Source organism: Oncorhynchus tshawytscha, linkage group LG08, assembly GCF_018296145.1.
Source record: "Oncorhynchus tshawytscha isolate Ot180627B linkage group LG08, Otsh_v2.0, whole genome shotgun sequence".
NCBI classification, from domain to species: Eukaryota; Metazoa; Chordata; class Actinopteri; order Salmoniformes; family Salmonidae; genus Oncorhynchus; species Oncorhynchus tshawytscha.
In genome coordinates this window covers 52,580,907-52,602,130 of record NC_056436.1, presented here as the reverse complement: position 1 = coordinate 52,602,130, position 21,224 = coordinate 52,580,907, and the positions used below count along the sequence as shown (strand labels likewise).

General features: G+C 41.3%; 1 protein-coding gene across 4 annotated transcripts in view; it reads left to right on the top strand.

Moving 5' to 3' along the window:
* LOC112256333 (teneurin-3-like) overlaps positions 1-21,224 on the top strand; it is a 185,733-nt gene that overhangs the window by 117,680 nt on the left and 46,829 nt on the right. For all 4 annotated transcript variants that reach the window (XM_042325644.1, XM_042325643.1, XM_024429505.2 and 1 more), the window contains exons 5-11: positions 234-472; positions 4,225-4,350; positions 6,988-7,202; positions 11,475-11,685; positions 18,408-18,509; positions 18,865-19,059; positions 20,680-20,880. In XM_042325644.1, coding sequence (XP_042181578.1) covers positions 234-472; positions 4,225-4,350; positions 6,988-7,202; positions 11,475-11,685; positions 18,408-18,509; positions 18,865-19,059; positions 20,680-20,880 — 1,289 coding nt within the window. The remainder of the gene's footprint in view (positions 1-233; positions 473-4,224; positions 4,351-6,987; positions 7,203-11,474; positions 11,686-18,407; positions 18,510-18,864; positions 19,060-20,679; positions 20,881-21,224) is intronic.

Sequence of the window (21,224 nt, the reverse complement as noted above, 5' to 3'; positions counted from 1 at the left end):
TAGAGCGGTGTACTTACAATGCTAGGGTTGTGGGTTCATTTCCCGCTGGGGCCACATATATGAAAAGTGCTTGCACTGATGACTAAAACCCATTGTATAAAAGTGTCTGCTAAATGGCATGTGTTTTATATTAAATACAGGTTAAATCGAAATACATAACCAAATATATATATTTTTTCTGTCTTCATCATTATCTAATATTCGTGTATACATTTTCTGTTTTGTTTCCCCAGACACTTCCTCTTTAAAACGGGCACAGAAACAACCCCTTTCTTTAGCACAGCAACCCCAGGTTACACCATGGCAACAGGGGCAGCGTACTCCACACCGGCACGTCCCCTACCCAGAAACACCCTCTCTGGAGGGGCTTTCAAGTTTAAAAAATCCCCCAAGCACTGTTCCTGGAGGTGCACCGCCCTGAGTGCAGTGGGCGTGGCTGTCCTGCTGTCAATCATCCTCTGCTATTGTATAGGTAACTATAGCCCCTCCTTATTGACATTGTTGTATTAGTCCGTAGTTAACCATGACCCTTCCTGCTTGAACTGTACTGTGTTCATACTGTGTATTATGTAGTATAGGTAGCTATAGCCCCCCAGCTCGATCAGCGTTGACTGGCGACTTTATAAGCTGTGCTAAAAGTGGATCTTCTCATTGGTAAGATAATTGGTAAGATAATGCTCTTTTCAGCATTGTCTTCCATTATCTCGCTGAGCAGATATAGCAGACTCTAGGATATTGTTCCACCAGTCGTCGTATGTCAGTCGGATACAGAGACATGTCCCGATGACACTGTTGTGTTTGAATCTGTCAGATCATGGCAGTTCCACTGACAAGGGCTCTGCATCATCCGGCTATTCTGATAAAACACCCACAGAGTGGCATCACTGACAGCAGGTTAATGTTTTTTTGTCATGAATCTTGTTCTGGAGGCATCTCTGCAGAGTGGTCACTAGCTAGCATAGGCACAAAGTCATTAAAACTAATTTTAAATGTAACCTTAACCAGACTGCTAACCTTAATGACTAACCCTTAACTTAAATTAAGAACAAAAAGCTTCTTTTTTTCATGCATTTTTATAATATAGCCAATTTTTACTTTATAGCTAGCTGGGGCGGCAGGGTAGCCTAGTGGTTAGAGCGTTGGAAGGTTGCAAGTTCAAATCCCCGAGCTGTCGTTCTGCCCCTGAATAGGCAGTTAACCCACTGTTCCTAGGCCGTCATTGAAAATAAGAATTTGTTCTTAACTGACTTGCCTAGTTAAATAAAGGTATCTAAGGGGAAATTGCTCAGTTCTGCCTCCATGACAAGAATCATGACAATAAACTTCAACCTGCTCACTGACATGACCCAGTCCTATCCATAGGAGCCCTGAAAGACAGACAGTTTAAATTCACCTTGACACCCTACAATGACACTGTCTAGAGAACAATACGCCCAGCACCCTACTGACAATATTAGTATATCACAAGGTTGCCACTTGTCTTGACTGACCTTCTCACAACCTAATTGTGACAGCGTCACGTGTTGATGGGGAATAACCCCGAAAAAAAGGGAAATATCCTAAGAACTTGAAAGCATTCCTCTCCAAAGTGTTTTGAGGAGAAGCGAGGGAGGGGATGAGAGGAGTCAAGAGCTGTAAGACTTTGCATCAAAATGTCTTCCAGGAAGTGCTTTCATCTCTTTCATTAGCAAACCATTCTCCCCTATAGGACATAATTCCCCCACAGACTGGGCTTTGCCAGTTTTTTACAGCATGCATCAAAGATGACTTCTCACTAACCTTTAGCGGCTTGACCATAGCGATAAAACAGGTGGAGATTTTATCTGTCCTAACTGTCTTCCTGAGTGATGCACACTCTTACTCTTGGTCTGTGTGACTTTCTCCTGAACTGCCATAGGATTCATATGGTGCTGAAGGGAGGACAGGATGACATGCTCGTATAGAGAGAAATAGGTCTGTGTAGAAATGATGCAACGGAGAGGACCGGGAGAGTGCTCTCCATAGAAAGAGGGCCATAAAAGTGCCATATCGATATCCATGTACATTATCCCTTTATGATCTGGACCCTGTTTTTTCGTGATTCATGTTTTTATCGTGCTCTATCATAACTTGCATAATGTGTTTTTAATGTGTGTGTGTTTTGTGGGTTGTCTTGTCTGGATACCGCTTCTACGGCTTATGAGTGCTCGTGTGGGCCTGTGCGTGCATGAGTGTGTTTGCCACGTGGGAGTTCCTATTGGTGTGAGTGTGTGAGTTCAACAGATGTAGGCGTTCTTTGCCAGTGTCCTCAGGGTGAGTTTTTTTCCGCCTTCCTCTCTTTCATCTGCAGCCAAAACACCTGCCAGGTGCACTGTCTTAAATGTCTTCAATATACACTCATATACTTTGCCTCTGCCAGCCCCCAGATAAGAAACACAGTCCCACACATGCAGAACATACAAGGAAACTCGCATGCACTCTCACATGGCCTCTCTCTCGCACTCTCTATCTCTCGCTCTCTCTTTCTCTAACACGCACACACACACACACACACACACACACACACACATATTGTACATTAGCAAGTCAAGTCAGTAAACAAAAAACAACTATACTGAATAAAAATATAAACGCAAAATGTAAAGTGTTGGTCAAGATAATCAATCCACCTAACAGGGGTAGCATATCAAGAAGGTGATTAAACGGCATGATCATTACGCAGATGCGTCTCGTGCGGGGGACAATAAAAGGCCACTCTAAAATGTGCAGTTTTGTCACACAACACAGTGCCACAGATGTCTCAAGCTTTGAGGCAGTGTGCAAGTGTCATGATGACTGCAGTAATGTCCACCAGAGCTGTTGCCAGGGATTTCAATGTTAATTTCCCTACATAAGCTAACTCCAACATTGTTTTAAAGAATTTGGCAGTGGCTCCAACTGGCCTCACAACCGCAGACCACATGTGACCACGCCAGCCCAGGACCTCCACATCTGGCTTCTCCCCGTGCGGGATTGTCTGAGGGGGGATTATTATTACTGACAGTATTTCTGTCAGTAATAAAGCCCTTTTGTGGGGAAAAACTCATTCTGATTGGCAGGGCTTGGCTCCCCATTGAGTGGGCTGGCTTCCCAATCATGTGAAATCCATAGATTAGGGCCTAATGAATGTATCTCAATTGACTTATTTCCTTATATGAACTGTAACACAGAAACTTTGAAATTGTTGCACGTTACATGTATATTTCTGTTCAGTATAACTGACACCAGGCTGCATCCATCCAACTTCTCCCAACTTTTCAAAAATATGATCCCATTCGGCATTCTCTCTGATTCCGCTGCATTGTTTCTCCTCGCGGGGTTAGCTATGTATTTTCTGCAGTTGAGACCCCATACCCTGCTGCCCTGCAAGGAGTCTGTTTTGAAAAAAGGTTTGATTCAGATCAAACCACTCAGAAATCCGAAACGGCGGAGTTTGTCTTCCTCGGCACGGCTCTACCAGCTGCCAATCTTTTGAAGGAGTCTCCCCCTCTCACTGTGTTCATAGAAGACCAAGTCTCCCCAACAACAAGACACAGCTTGATAGTGTCTTATTCAGAGACAGGGGTTGGAGGAATAAAATTGCATTTTTGGTTGGTTACGCAATACAGGACTAGCAAAACTAGATAGTTTGAGGCTCGAAGACACACAAATACACATAGAAACAATTCGGTTTCCAGATTTTTGTTGTTGTTGTTGATTCAGGGGTGTCCTTGTGTTGCTTGTTTTTGAATTGCTTGCTTTGTATTAGAGGAGTTGAGGAGTAGACCCTCATCTGCCTCCTGTCAGTTTGGTGACAAATGTTTGGGTACAACGTCCCACTGTGCTCTTTGATGCAGTGCTGTTTGTGTCCCGACACTCTAGTGTGCCTAAAGAGGCACAGCAGTGTTCCTCCTCTCCTCAGTATTGATTGTGCTTGCTGTGTCTGGGCCCTGTAGAGTTTTACAGTCTAGCACTTAGCCTATGTGGGGAACACCCATAGTAAGCTAACCTAGTACAAAATAATTCCCACTCTTTAGTATTTCTTAGACATTGAAGATGTAGGGCCATATGTAGAAGGATTTAATGCAGAGGGGACAAGGTCACCCCAGGCCACAAAATGATCTATTGTCGGATCTCTTTTTCCTGCTGTCCAGCAAGTGTTGTGTCTTAACGCTTTGATCGTTTGCCCTAACCGTAGTATATTCCACTGTTTTGTTCACATTACAGCAATGCACTTTTTCGGCCTCAACTGGCAACTTCAAGAAACAGAAAACCAACCCGCATTTGAGAACGGAGAGGTGAAGGCTTTGCCCACTCAACCGAGCATACTGACAGTACTCTCAGATGACTATGGTAAGAACCTTAGCTAAATCTATTCAGATAGCCCTTTTAACCGAAATATTTAGCATACATTTGGGGAAGGAGCACAACACATTTCTACGTTTCTGAGTATGTTTGCAGCCCTAAATTGCACTGGATGCTTGTTTGATTGTTCGTCCGGCTTGCTAATGTGATGCATTTGATTCAGTACAAAAATGGTCCTAAAAGTAGCCTTGCCTATACTGTAGATACCTTCTGAATTGCCCAGACAGCTTTGCACAACCTAATCATTATACCGTACCCCATTCAGCCTTTACCAGTAGAGGTAATTTTGTATGTGATGTCTACCATGTGTGCCACCTCCCTTCCCCTTTACAGCAAAAGGCCAGTGACTTCATCGTTGCAACACTCAGTGTGATTTAAACGGGTCTAGATTTAAAACCTAGAAGTGCTAATGAAGATAGCAGGAGGCTCGTTTTGGGACTGTTTAAAGGCAATCGGTAGCAGGCCATTTTCTCTCTGGAGGCAAACGTGTCTCTGTATGTCTTCATTTTGGTGCCAAGGTAAAGTGACAGGAAAGGTCCTCATGCAAAAAACACCCACACAAACAAAGACGTTAACGACCTTCACAGGTATTAATGGAGCACCGAAATCACAAATGGACCACTCTTGGTTTTTATGGTCTTTGTTTTTAAACTGTGAAATGGGAAGCCGACATAACTACATAGATGGATTCGTACCAAGAATTTTGGATTCATATTGTCTGTTATAATCTAAACTCCGGAGGGAGTAAATCATTTTTTACTTTCGTTTAATTTCAATAGTCCTGCTTTAGTTCCACTCATATGTTTATTCTAAGTGGTTTTTGAAATAATTATCAGGCAAACAGATTTGAACATTAATGCTTTGATCATGACATCACTGGACACGGAAGTAGGGTATTTAACTTTTTGAGAATAAGTCAAATTCCCCCCAAAATAATCACGTGCTTCGTAGGTGTGGACTAACAGTGAAATGCTTACTTCCAAACAATGCAGCGAGAAAGACAATAGAGAAATAATATAAATGTAAAACCGCCAGTAATAATAAATACACAATGAGTAACTTGTCTATATATACAAGGGGTACCAGTACCGAGTTTATGTGGAGGGTACGAGTTAACTATTTAGCCGTCTAACGGCTTGGTTTGATAAGCTGTTCATGGTCCTGTTGGTTCCAGACTTGGTGCATCAGTACCGCTTGTCATGCGGTAGCAGAGAGAACAGTCTATGACTAGGGTGGCTGGAGTCTTTGACAATTTTTGGGCCCTTCCTCTGGCACTGCCTGAAATAGAGGTCCTGAATGGCAGGAAGCTCCGCCCCAGTGATGTACTGGGCCGTATGCACTACCCTCTGTAGCGCCTTCCTGTGGGATGCCAAGCAATTGACATACGAAGCGGTGATGCAGCCACCCAATATGCTCTTAAAGGTGAAGCTGGAGAACTTTTTGAAGATCTGAGGGCCCATAACAAATCTTTTCAGCCTCCTGAGGGGGAAGAAGCCTTGTTGTGCCCTTTTCACGACTGTGTTGATGTGTTTGGACCATGATAGATCCTTAGTGACGTGGACACCGAGGAACGTGAAGCTCTCGACCAGCTCCACTTCAGACCCGTCAATGTGAATGGGGTTGTGCTCGGCCCTCCGTTTCCTGTAGTCCACGATCACCTCCTTTGTCTTGCTGACGTTGAGGGAGAGGCTCTTGTCCTGGTACCACACTGCCAGGTCTATGTCCTCGTCCCGTAGGCCAGGGATCATCAATTATATTTAAAAAAGTATTGAGCTGCTGGTTAGGGGGCCGTGAACATAATTACAAATCATTTGTAGACTGCAAATTGACGGCATAATCATTTCAAACCTTGCTTACATTTGCAATATGACCACATCATATTATGCATGGGATTGATGGAGCTTGGAACTGATTTCCTGGTGTTTTTACAGTGTTTTATATGGAACAAAATTCCCAAACCCTATTATAGCCTGTCTCGTTGTCGTTTGTGATCAGGCCTACCGCCGGCGTGTCGTCGGCAAATTCATGTTTGATCGTAACTCAGGCGGAGTCATGTTTAAGTGGGTGTCTTTGCAGCTACATAAACCTTTAAAAGCTTCACCTCCCCGTCCTTTTGATGTATTGTTACAGGACTGTATGAGGTAGTGTATCAGCTATTACATTTAGATCCTTAACATTAGTGAATCACCAGTACCACAAAAAAAGATAGGGAAACAGATGGTGGAACGATCTGTTCCATTCAGCAAGGTTTTATTTGAGTGGGAATAAAGACGTTTGAATTGTACCAGGAAGTAGAAATATCTGCAACTACTGAAGTTGACTTGTATTTCTATGTTGTTAAAAAGATGTGATTTTAAGATCTCTTTTTTTTTAAGATCCCCCCCCGGGTTCTCTGGTAGGCTATTCCAGAGGCTGGGGCATAATGACTAAAGGCTGCTTCTCCATCATTTTATTTCAATCAAGGTGACATTGAAAATGTTATCATTTTGCCGAAAATGGGTTCACAGAACACAAGAACAGATGTTTGTAAAACTGTAACTGTGGTTTCAGAGAGCTTGCACAGTATAGGTATAGTTTTCGAATATGGTGATGAACCGGTAAGTGCTCTCTCTTTCTCCCTTCCAGGCAGGAATGGTGCGGCCCATCAGGAAAACAGCTCCGTTGACACCGGGCAAGTGGAGGTGGGCAGGAGGGTCGGTCAGGGAATACCGCCAGGAGTGTTCTGGCGCTCTCGGCTGGCTATGGAACAGCCGCGCTTCCTCAAGTTCAACATCTCTGTTCAGAAGAACGCACTGGTTGGGGTCTATGGGAGGAAGGGTATCCCACCATCTCACACACAGGTAAATGGTACATCTGTTGAGTCGGGTGTAGAAATGTGACTGTATGAATTTTGCAAAATGAAAAACAAATCCATATTCCTCTTTTCACTTTTATCTTCACAAAGTAAAGTGTTTGAAGTGTCCCAAGACAAAGTTTTATTTGTAAAACGGTTCATCAACTGAACGACCAGATTCTAATCCTTGAGCGGATGGTCGGGGGGACCATAATTACAAATAATTTGTAGAATGCAAATTTACCGCGAGAAGCCCAAACAGATATAGTATTTGACTAAAGCATAATCATTTCAAACCTTGCTTACGTTTGTATACAATCACATTGTATTATGTGTGGAAATACTTGGGAACAGATTTACAAAATTAAAATCAATTGGAGCTCATTTCCTGGTATTTTATGTCCAACAATTAAAATTATATATATATATATATATATGTTTCTTTTTGTCAGAGTTCCCCAAATGGCTCGCTGGCTGCCAGTTGGGGAATCCTGACTTAAAGGGTTGTGACCAGGCAGTTGCTATTTTCCACTTCACTCTCGAGTAAAAGCTTTCAACATCACCTTTTTGACATTCTCTGACTTGACTTATTGAAGAGGAGCCTCTTTCAGTTGGGCCACTATCAAAAGAAAAAAAAAAGGTCAATACAAATTACAACAGGAAAGAAGGGATTACAAGATGAAAGAAAGAAGGAACCCAACAAAATCAAAGACAACAAACAGAGTCCTAAAGAAAGAAGCCTCCTTTTATGTCCAAAGCGATTGCTGTGCAGGAAACTGTCAATGCCTAGACACAGAGTCCACCACCACTGCCTTAGAAAACTGTCTGTTAAATTGCCAGGGAGATAAATCGATGTGTTTACTTAACTGAGCATGAAAGACCCCAATGAGAGATATTGACCGTTGGTTACATTTACAGCCTGAGGAGAGGAACAACTTTAAAGTGCATCACCTACCCCTCAAAAGAAAATGAAAAAAAACTCAATTTGTTATTGAGTGTCTTACTCTGCATGAATTATCAATTGTTTAAAATTAGTTTTTTGGAAGAAATTATCAACACTAGTTTGAATTCTCAAGTACTAGCTAATCATTTGTAATAATATTTGTTAGGGGTACATCAGCTTTAATATTGAAGATAGATTGTAGCTTCCATCAATGTAAGTGTCTGCATAATTTCCAATCCCCCATATGTTCTTTGTAAATATATACAGTACCAGTCAAAAGTTTGGACACACCTACTCATTCAAAGTTTTTCTTTATTTGTACTGTTTTCTACATTGTAGAATAATAAAGCCATCAAAACTATGAAATAACACATATGGAATCATGTAGTAACCAAAAAAGGGTAGATGAGATGGACCGCAGAGTGAAGGAATGCAGCCAACAAGTGCTCAGCATATGTGGGAACTTCTTCAAGACTGTTGGAAAAGCATTCCAGGTGAAGCTGGTTGAGAGAATGCCAAGAGTGTGCAAAGCTGTCATTAAGGCAAAGGGTGGCTACTTTGAAGAATCTCAAATATAAAATATATTTTGATTTGGTTTAAGACTTTTTTGGTTACTACATATTTCCATGTGTTATTTCATAGTTTTGATGTCTTCCTTATTATTCTACAATGTAGAAAATAGTAAAAAATAAAGATAAATCGTTGAATGAGTAGATGTGTCCAAACCTTCAACTGGTACTATATATATACATATAATTATAATTATTTATTTTTTGTATATATACAGTGCCTTACAAAAGTATTTATTCCCCTTGGTGTTTTTACTATTTTGTTGCATTTACAACCTGTAATTTAAATAGATTTTTATCTGTATTTCATGTAATGGACATACACAAAATAGTTCAAATTGGTGAAGTGAAATTAAAAAAAGAACTTTTCATAAAATTATATATATATTTTTTTAAACGGGAAAGTGGTGCGTGCATATGTATTCACCCCCTTTACTATGAAGCCCCTAAATAAGATCTGGTGCAATTAATTACCTCACATAATTAGTTAAATAAAGTCCACCTGTGTGCAATCTAAGTAAGACATGATCTGTCACATGATTTCAGTAAATATACACCTGTTCTGAAAGGCCCCAGTGTCTGCAACACCACCAAGCAAGTGGAACCATGAAGACCAAGGAGCTCTCCAAACAGGTCAGGGACAAAGTTGTGGAGAAGTACAGATCAGGGCTGGGTTATAAAAAAATATCTGAAACTTGGAACATCCCACAGAGCACCATTAAATCCCCCAAAAATGGAAAGAATATGGCACCACAACAAACCTGCCAAGAGAGGGCCGCCCACCAAAACTCACGGACCAGGCAAGGAGGGCATTAATCAGACAGGCAACAAACAAAGAGACCTAAGATAACCTTGAAGGAGCTGCAAAGCTCCACAGTGGAGATTGGAGTATCTGTCCATGGGAACACTTTAAGCCGTACACTCCACAGAGCTGGGCTAGCCAGAAGAGTGGCCAGAAAAAAGCCATTGCTTAAAGAAAAAAAAATTAACAAACATGTTTGGTGTTCGCCAAAAGGCATGTGAGAGACTCCCCAAACATATGGAAGAAGGTACTCTGGTCAGTTGAAACTAAAATCTTGCTTTTTGGCCATTAAGAAAACGCTATGTCTGGCGCAAACTCAACACCTCCCATTACCCCAAGAAAACCATCCCCATGGTGGTGGTAGTATCATGCTGTGGGGATGTTTTTCATCGGCAGGGACTGGGAAACTGGTCAGAATTGAAGGAATGATGGATGGTATATGGCACAGCTGTCAATATTTGTTGTCCTTAAATGAAGCTGGTACACTTTTTTTTTATTCATCACAATTTTCTTTAACCAATTTTGGTCTTAAATGCAGGGCCAACAGACAAGTTTCTTACTTTTTCCCCCCTTCTACTTGCCTCTTCCATTTTTTTGCGGTAATGGAAGTTGGTTGTAATTTTTGGTAGAGCAGACATTTCCATATATGTTTGTTAGCTGCATGTGTGACATATCTCCACCAGTCCTCTTTATGATATTATTTACAAAGATTATAACTGTTTTAAACGTTTATTATCATTTCGTTTCGTATCGTTTATTATTATTTCAATTATAGTATATTTGTCTTTAACCACAATTTTTGTTGTATTATATGTTCTGTCTTTTCTAGTGGATTAAACTGATATTGCAACCAAGTTTCTGTATCTTGTTTTAAAAATAGTGATATTTTGGAGGTTATTTCCTTCTCAAATAACCAAAAGTGATCTGAATAAAAGGAAAAAGGCCATTCTTGAACAAGGGTGAGACATTTTTACCAGTCTGTTGGAGAACCCGTTTGGATTTAAGTATAACTTTTGTATGACCGAAGCCTTTCGTGAGAAGTCTAATGCTTTAATATTTAATAGACACAAAGTCAACCACCACTGCCTTAGAAACGGTCTGTTAAATTGCCAGGGAGAAAAATCGATGTGTTTACTTAACTGAGCGTGAAAGACCACAATGAGAGATATTGACCGTTGGTTGCATTCACAGCCTGAGGAGAGGAACAACTTTAAAGTCACCTACCCATTAAAACAATTATAATAACTAAATGTGTTATTGTTTTACTCTGCATGATTCATCAATTGTCTAAAACTAGGTTTTGTGAAGAAATGATCAACAATAGTTTGAATTCCCAAGTACTAGCTAATAATTATTTTGTGGTTAATTTGGTAGCCAAGCTAGGCTTGCCTTCTTGTCCATAATTATTTGCTCCTATTGTTAGATTGAGATGTACACACTGATCTGGGAGTAAATGAATTTTCTTACTTGGCCCCCTGGCCACCAACACAAAATGTCCTACATCAGCAGGGTAATAACTCTTATCCACCCCTCAGCTCCTCTCAAAAGGGTTTAAACCACTGAGTGTTGACCTGGCTCACCCTTGCTTTAATGCTTTATTTCCTATCCGTACTGAGTCAGTTGGAGAGTTGCTTTGTTTTGTGTCCGCTGCATGTCCCATTTCTCATACTAAATCATTTTTTATGTGTCTTTTACTTCTTTCAACACACTGTATTTGTGTTTGTGTGACTGAAACACTGTTAACATATTGATTGAAAAGGATCATTATTCTGGAAAATCTTTACTTTGACTCAATTCAATCATGGATAGCTCCTTTAATGTAAAATGATATATATTTTTTTAACAGATATTTTCCCTATATGCACCTGGAACTACAAAGAACGTCAAGGCAGATTTCTTCATCATCTTATGTCGAGTGACCAATGAATAAGTTCCAACTGACTTCTCTGCTTCACCTTTCTTCAGTATGACTTTGTGGAGCTGCTGGATGGCAGCAGACTCATTGCCAAAGAGATGCGGGATTCCACGGAGCCGGAAGCCAGGGGCCAGATGGAGCACCAGATCAGCCTTCACCAAGCTGGCTTCATCCAGTACCTGGACTCTGGGGTGTGGCATCTGGCCTTCTACAATGATGGGAAGAGCCCGGAGACAGTATCATACAACACCATCATCCTAGGTAAGGGACCACCTCTGTAGAAATGGGTGAGGAGGGCACTGTAGATTTGTGTTAATGTACTTATTGGAGGTTATTTTTTCCCCAAGTTACTGAGTGAACATTCCTTCTTAGAGAATGACTGAATAGTTGCCACTGGCAGGCCAGATTACCACATACATACACTAATCAAGAATTTAAACTACATCTACATGGTGCAAGCAATAATTTGTTGATTGGGCTATGTGAATTGTCTTATGCATATGTTACGCCTTTAGAGAGCATGAACATCACTATCCCTTAGGACAGCCTCCTTGTGTTGGCTCAGGTATTGTGCTGTGGGAAAAGAGAAAATGGGCTGAGTTTTACGTTGGGGAATTCCGTCAATCCATTTCTTAAGATATGGAGTTATCGGTTACCAATGTCAAAATTGCCTGGATCTGTTGAAACCAGGGTTTGGAACCAAAATGATTTTCCAATCATTTCGTACTGAATAGAACCATTATTTTTCTTGTTCCGTTCCACTGTTCCGATCTGCAAAATAAAGTTCTGGACTGGATCAAACCCCCAAAAACAGTTTATATCATTCCTTCTGTTCCTTTTTAAGGATCTAAAATAGACGTTTTCTTTTATTTAGCTCGACATTAAATTAATTCACCAATCAGTGCAGTCGAGCTGTTTGCTATGGAGCGGGCAAGCTATAATTCTTTAACTACATGCATTGGACTGACAAGTGTAGGGTGCGAGATGTGACACATTTTGCAGGTGGGGAGAGAGCAAGAGCAGGTGGTGGAGGAGGCTTGGCTTGAAACGCTGGGCATCTTGTTATGACAAGCATTATTTGACCAGGGATATTCTCTTGATAAGTGAGGGAATTGAACCATTTTCCCGTCCTCTTAAACATTGAAAATATACAGAGTACTTTTGGGTGTCAGGGAAAATGTATGGCGTAAAAAGTACATCATTTTCTTTAGGAATGTAGTGAAGTAAAAGTAGTCCAAAATGTAAATAGTAATGTACAGATACCTAAAAAAAAAAAAACTCAAGTAGTACTTTTAAAGTATTTTGACTTAAGTTCTATACACCACTGGTAATTATATCCATTTTATCACACTTGATACTCCTAATTGGATTTACTTGTGATCGGAAACACGGAAGTACGCCTTAAGTGCCCTTTAAAGCCTATAACTGGAGTGCGCATCACTGCGCTATTACTCAGATCGCATCTCAGAGAGCATCGTTATATTCCTTCACTCATTCACACACATTGTTTAAAGGTAAACGACCCCGACAGATGAAAATGCACACAAGGGCTATTTACTTATCAATGAAATAGGCTGATAAAAAACCGTAATGCGTGGCTGGTTACTACTGCCGCCATGTTAGGCCAATTTGCTTGCCCCAAATATTGTTTCACTTTCGAGAGAAGCACAACTTTTTTCTCTCCCAACACTTATCCTGCAACATTTGTGCAATCCAAATAAGCTATCTACATTTGTCATTTTATTTTCGAATGATCTGTCGCTCGGGTAAACATGCCTGGGAGAGAAGAAATAATGGCAAGAAGCACGAGCTTAGATCACAAGACGTCTTCAACAATTAAATCATTATACGGACAGACAAAGTAGGTCTACTAAACAACACCAAGTCGAGAGACAAAAACAACCACATTGTCTACAGAAAATAATTAGATTGAACAACAATGACTAGCTACGGATTCTGATTAATACATGATGTTTGGAGAAGGGGAGACTTGTGCCCTGAGATGAATCTATTCTCTAATTAAAAAATCTCTCCCTAATTTCTGAGTCACTCTTGTAACATCAGTAGGCTACAGTAGCCTATCATTCGGCGGGGCAGGTAGCCTACACACACACACATGCTGGAAAAGATGTTCAGCTGGCATGCATATGGAATATGTTTCTAATTGACAGAGGGCTTTGCATAGGCTTTTGTGGGACTGTAAAAAAATATCTGGAAAGTAAAATACGTTATTAACCGGTTCCCATGCTTTTAAAATAGCGGTTATGTTCCGGAACTGTATAGATCATGTTCGTTCCCGGTTCTGATTCCTGTTCTGAAATTGTTTTTTAACGTCAATTCTTTTCCGTTTTTCGGTTCTGTTCCCTGAAACCAGTTCCAATCCCTGGTTGAAACTGACATCCTGGTAGTGAACATCCAATACAAGTCTTCAAAAGCAATACAAACGAAACGTTTGTGTTACGATGGCAATCTAAACGAGCCCCCAGCCTAGAGGGAGATCCCTTTACGAGTGCTGGTCTTTTGAACGAATACAAGAGGTGCCCGTGGATATGTCCAATTAACTCAGAGGATTTACTTGTAAAACAGTTCAGAGATTCCGCTGCTGTTGTGGTTCATGATCAGTCATTCAAGTAAGATTTTACCAAAGGAGAAAGAAAAATGTGTCAAGGAATAAAGAAATCCACTGTGCGATTTAAAATGTTCGAGATTTTTCCAACAATTGTTTACAGACAGGTTATTTCACTTATACAGTTGAAGTCGGAAGTTTACATACTGTCGTGGAAATGTCCTGTATTTACCAAATCATGAGAGCAAACCACACACAAGTCAGAGTTATCATAAAGTCCATCTTTAATTATATGAGCTCCATCACAACCCTGTGACTCTCAGATCAATTCAGTGTCTATTAATGGATTCTCTGAGAGTCCTTACACATTGCAACTGAGATCCTTTATAGCAAAGACACACATAGCCAGACAGCATTGGCTATAAATTATCGTTCAGCTTTGTCTCCTAAACTATGTTCTCATCTCGCTCTCAGGACCATAAAACAAATCCTCATATCAACAGGCATATGTCAAATACACCCCTCCTTGACAAGATCACAGAGACACAGTGACTGGCACACAGACATTGTGGAGCCAAGAGATAATTGATTTAAAATATATGTTTACATATGAAGACAAGCTTGACCCCTCCCCTCTCTGCGGCCCAAGTAACTTACCCCATGACAGAGAACAGATAACTGCAACCGGCCAACAGTATTATACAAAAATAGACATTCTGATGAGAAGTAACTCACAAGCATATAATGAAAATAAAACATCTTATCTATGTTACCCAACTAATTCTGATTATTCCCCAACAATACACCTTAGCCAAATTCATTTAAAATCCGTTTTTCACAATTCCTGACATTTAATCCTCGTGAAAATTCCCTGTCTTAGGTCAGTTAGGATCCCCACTTTATTTTTAAGAATGCGAAATGTCAGAATAATAGTAGAGATAATGATTTATTTCAGATTTTATGTCTTTCGTCACATTCCCAGTGGGCCAGAAGTTTACATACACTCAATTAGTATTTGGTAGTATTGCCTTTAAATTGTTTAATTTGGGTCAAACGTTTCAGGTAGCCTTCCACAAGCTTCCCACAATAAGTTGGGTGAATTTTGGCCCATTCCTCCTGACAGAGCTGGTGTAACTGAGTCAGGTATGTAGGACTCCTTGTTCGCACATGCTTTTTCAGTTCTGCCCACACATTTTCAATAGGATTGAGGTCAGGGCTTTGTGATGGCCACTCCAATACCTTGACTTTGTTGTCCTTAAGCCATTTTGTCACAACTTTGGAAGTATACTTGGGGTCATTGTCCATTTGGAAGACCCATTTGGGACCAAGCTTTAACTTCCTGACTGACGTCTTGAGATGTTGCTTCAATATATCCACATCATTTTCCCTACTCATGATGTCATCTATTTTGTGAAGTGCACCAGCCCCTCCTGCAGCAAAGCACCCCCACAATATGATGCTGCCACCCCCGTGCTTCACGGTTGGGATGGTGTTCTTCGGCTTGCAAGCCTCCCCCTTTTTTCTCCAAACATAACGAGGGTCATTATGGCCAAACAGTCCTATGTTTGTTTCATCAGACCAGAGGACATTTCTCCAAAAAGTATGATCTTTTTCCCCATGTGCAGTTGCAAACCGTAGTCTGGCTTTTATATGGCGGTTTTGAAGCAGTGGCTTCTTCCTTGCTGGGCGGCCTTTCGGGTTATGTCGATATAGGCCTCGTTTTACTGTGGATATATATACAGTGCCTTGCGAAAGTATTCGGCCCCCTTGAACTTTGCGACCTTTTGCCACATTTCAGGCTTCAAACATAAAGATATAAAACTTTTTTTTGTGAAGAATCAACAACAAGTGGGACACAATCATGAAGTGGAACGACATTTATTGGATATTTCAAACTTTTTTAACAAATCAAAAACTGAAAAATTGGGCGTGCAAAATTATTCAGCCCCCTTAAGTTAATACTTTGTAGCGCCACCTTTTGCTGCGATTACAGTTGTAAGTCGCTTGGGGTATGTCTCTATCAGTTTTGCACATCGAGAGACTGACATTTTTCCCATTCCTCCTTGCAAAACAGCTCGAGCTCAGTGAGGTTGGAAGGAGAGCATTTGTGAACAGCAGTTTTCAGTTCTTTCCACAGATTCTCGATTGGATTCAGGTCTGGACTTTGACTTGGCCATTCTAACACCTGGATATGTTTATTTTTGAACCATTCCATTGTAGATTTTGCTTTATGTTTTGGATCATTGTCTTGTTGGAAGACAAATCTCCGTCCCGGTCTCAGGTCTTTTGCAGACTCCATCAGGTTTTCTTCCAGAATGGTCCTGTATTTGGCTCCATCCATCTTCCCATCAATTTTAACCATCTTCCCTGTCCCTGCTGAAGAAAAGCAGGTCCAAACCATGATGCTGCCACCACCATGTTTGACAGTGGGGATGGTGTGTTCAGGGTGATGAGCTTTGTTGCTTTTACACCAAACATAACGTTTTGCATTGTTGCCAAAAAGTTCAATTTTGGTTTCATCTGACCAGAGCACCTTCTTCCACATGTTTGGTGTCTCCCAGGTGGCTTGTGGCAAACTTTAAACAACACTTTTTATGGATATTTTTAAGAAATGGCTTTCTTCTTGCCACTCTTCCATAAAGGCCAGATTTGTGCAATATACGACTGATTGTTGTCCTATGGACAGAGTCTCCCACCTCAGCTGTAGATCTCTGCAGTTCATCCAGAGTGATCATGTGCCTCTTGGCTGCATCTCTGATCAGTCTTCTCCTTGTATGAGCTGAAAGTTTAGAGGGACGGCCAGGTCTTGGTAGATTTGCAGTGGTCTGATACTCCTTCCATTTCAATATTATCGCTTGCACAGTGCTCCTTGGGATGTTTAAAGCTTGGGAAATCATTTTGTATCCAAATCCGGCTTTAAACTTCTTCACAACAGTATCTCGGACCTGCCTGGTGTGTTCCTTGTTCTTCATGATGCTCTCTGCGCTTTTAACGGACCTCTGAGACTATCACAGTGCTGGTGCATTTATACGGAGACTTGATTACACACAGGTGGATTGTATTTATCATCATTAGTCATTTATGTCAACATTGGATCATTCAGAGATCCTCACTGTTCTTCTGAAGAGAGATTGCTGCACTGAAAGTAAAGGGGCTGAATAATTTTGCACGCCCAATTTTTCAGTTTTTGATTTGTTAAAAAAGTTTGAAATATCCAATAAATGTCGTTCCACTTCATGATTGTGTCCCACTTGTTGTTGATTCTTCACAAAAAAATACAGTTTTATATCTTTATGTTTGAAGCCTGAAATGTGGCAAAAGGTCGCAAAGTTCAAGGGGGCCGAATACTTTCGCAAGGCACTGTACTTTTGTGCCTGTTTCCTCCAGCATCTTCACAAGGTCCTTTGCTGTTGTTCTGGGATTGATGTGCACTTTTCACACCAAAGTGTATGTTCACCTCTAGGAGACAGAATGCGTCTCCTTCCTGAGCGTTACGACTTGAGCGTGGGTCCATGGTGTTTATACTTGCGTACTATTGTTTGTACAGATGAACGTGGTACCTTCAGGCATTTGAAAATTGCTCCCAAGGATGAACCAGACTTGTGGAGGTCTACAATTTTTTTTCTGAAGTGTTGGCTGATTTCTTTTGATTTTCCCATGATATCAAGCAAGAGGCACTGAGTTTGAAGGTAGGCCTTGAAATACATCCACAGGTACACATCCAATTGACTCAAATTATGTCAATTAGCCTATCAGAAGCTTCTAAAGCCATGACATAATTTTCTGGAATTTTCCCAGCTTTTTAAAGGCACAGTCAACTTAGTGTATGTAAACTTCTGACCCACTGGAACTGCTACAGTGAATTATAAGTGAAATAATCTGTCTGTAAACAATTTTGGGGAAAATTACTTGTGTCATGCACAAAGTAGATGTCCTAACCGACTTGCCAAAACTATAGTTGTTAACAAGAAATTTGCGGAGTGGTTTCAGAAATGAGTTTTAATAACTCCAACCTAAGTGTATGTCAACTGTACCTAGCTACATATACTGTACATCAACGGAGGCTGCTGATAATGGCTGAAACGGAGTAGAATGCCTGGAATGGAGTGAATCAAACATGTGAAAACCATGTTTGATACCATATCATTCACTCCATTCTGGCCATTATTATGAGCCGTCCTCTCCTCAGCAACCTCCACTGCCGTACATGTATAACATTGACTGGAATTGTGGTATACAGTAGCTGTATAAGATGGCGTAGTATGTGACAACATAGTAGTGATAGGAAATTCAATCCAAGAATCCATTGTGTACATATTGGATGATGTAATAAAAATGTGGCGGCTACATATTAGAGGTATGATTTCTCAGTAATGGCTGGTGTAATTCTAGAAAAAAAAAATGTCTGTCCCAACAGAGTCAGTTATGGAGTGCTCACACAACTGTTATGGAAACGGTGAATGTGTGTCGGGCTCATGTCACTGTTTCCCAAGGTTCAGTGGACCATACTGCTCAAGAGGTATATATGTTCTCTTGTCACATTCCTAATCCATGTTATGATATCACAATCAATAAATGGCCATGATTCAAAGGACAAATATGGGCTATAATGTCAGAATTGATTACCATGTGCATGTGATATTTGTTCTTAATGTAGGGTTAGGTTTAGGCTAAAGGTCAGGGTTAGGGCTAATGTTTCAGATAAAATCTTTGGAGACAAAGTGTTGTACTCATGGCCATTGTAGCGTGGCCAGATAATGATAGATGTGTTGATTTGATGATTGTATCAACACTATAGCTACAAAATGGACTAATATACTTTACATGAAATTGTCATATATACTTTTTAATAACCTTGTTACTTTCCACCACAGCTGCCTGTCCCATCCTATGCAGTGGCAACGGCCAGTACACAAGGGGGCGCTGTCAATGCTACAGTGGATGGAAGGGCACAGAGTGTGATGTGCCTGCTACTCAGTGTGTGGACCCCCAATGTGGCGGTCATGGGATCTGTGTGATGGGTAACTGTGTGTGCAATGCCGGCCACAAGGGAAGCCACTGTCACCAAGGTACACCACAAGGATATGTAGTGTCGCCGTTTGATTTCCCAGCGACTTTGACAGCTGAAACAATTGCTCTTTTCAACTTCACCAAGCAGATAATTCATTGTGTTCCCCATTGATACGTTGCATGCATTAGCTCCCTCTAACCATTTAGGTACAACAGCTATGGATTGGAATTGATTCTGAAGTGTCCATCCAATGTGATTGGTTCAGTGCACTCCAGTACACAAAACCTGTGAGAGTCCATTTCTCGTTTTTGTCGCAAGTACCTCTTGCTTTTTCCTCCACCTTTTCTCCACCTGTTCAATTAGTTTTAACTTCATTGATCCATAATCAGACATAGAGGCAATTAACTTGTCAGATTTACATCTGCAGCTCAGTGACCCGACGTGTACGATGTTATTTAGTCGCGGGAGTATTTAAATCTTTTTTTGCGCTCATTGTGAAGTGAATTTCAGGAGAAAGGACACAAGTGCTATTGTGGAACTAACTATCTTGCCTTATTTGATAAGCACCAAATTATTCTCAATGAGTCACTGAGATCAATATAGACTACATGACCAAAAGTATATGTACACCTGCTCGAAAATGTCATTCTAAAATCATGGGCATTAATATGGAGTTGGTCCCCCCTTTGCTGCTATAACAGCCTCCATTCTTCTGCGAAGGCTTTCCACTAGATGTTGGAACATTGCTGCGAGGACTTGATTCCATTCAGCCACGAGCATTAGTGAGGACGGGCACTGATGTTGGGCGGTTAGGCCTGGCTCGCAGTCGGCGTTCCAATTCAAAGGTGTCCGATGAGGTTGAGGTGCAGGCCAGTAAAGTTCTTCCAACCCGATCTCGACAAACATTTCTGTATGAACCTTGCTTTGTGCATGGGGGCATTGTCATGCTGAAACAGGAACAGGAACCCCGAACTGTTGCCACAAAGTTGGAAGCACAGAATCGTCTAGAATATCATTGTATGCTGTAGCATTAAGATGTCCCTTCACTGGAACTCATGGTCCTAGCCTGAACCATGAACAACAGCTCCAGACCATTATTGCTCCACCACCAAACTGTTGGCACTATGCATTGGGTGAGGAAGCGTTCTGCTGGCATCCACCAAACCCAGATTAGTCCGTCGGAATGCCAGATGGTCAAGAGGGATTCATCACTCCAGACAACGCGTTTTCACTGCTCCAGGGTGCAATGGCAGCGAGCTTTACACCACTCCAGCTGACGCTTGGCATTGCGCATGGTGATCTTATGCTTGTGTGTGACTGCTAAGCCATGGAAACCCATTTCATGAAGCTCCCGACTAATAGTTATTGTGCTGATGTTGCTTCCAGAGGCAGTTTGGATCTCTGTAGTGAGTGTTGCAACCAAGGACTAGTGGTTAGACCGTTGGGCCAGTAACTGAAAGGTTGCTGGATCGAATCCCAGAACTGACAAGGTAGAAAACGTTGTTCTTCCCATGAACAAGGCATTTAACCCACTGTTCCTCAGTAGGCTGTCATTTTAAATAAGAATTTGTTCTTAACTGACTTGTCTAGTTAAAAAAATGTAAATAAAAAAATCATCCCATACACAGTACTGGATCCATCTCCTTTCCTTTCCCCTGTTTTCCCCGTGTTTCCCTAGTGGACTGTCTGGACCCGACCTGCTCGGGCCACGGAGCCTGCCACCACGGTGAATGCCACTGTAACCCGGGCTGGGGCGGAATGGACTGTGCGATCCTGAGAAGCACGTGTCCTGAACAGTGCTCCAGCCACGGAACTTTCCACACCGAGACGGGAACCTGCATCTGTGAGGCTAACTGGACAGGCTCCGACTGCTCTGTAGGTCAGACAACTCTCTTACTCTTCATTAGGTTTAGCTGTCTGGCTTTGTGTTTTGTATGTGTGATGTAGAGGAGGCTCCTCCATTGAGGAAAAGGATGATGGTCCTCATTAATATGAGGAACATTTTAAACCATTTATTTGTAGGTACTTTTCCAGTTTGAGGGCTGTGCTTTGGTTTTATTAATCGGTTCCTTTGCTTAAAGGACCAGGTGATTCATGTTCAATCTCTTTCTCTAGAATGGGGTCATTTAGTTCAGTTTAATTCACAGTGCAGAATTAGTCCCTGCATCTGCAGTCCACAGTTGGCGACCCTAATTGAGTACCATCAAATTCAAACCTATTGGG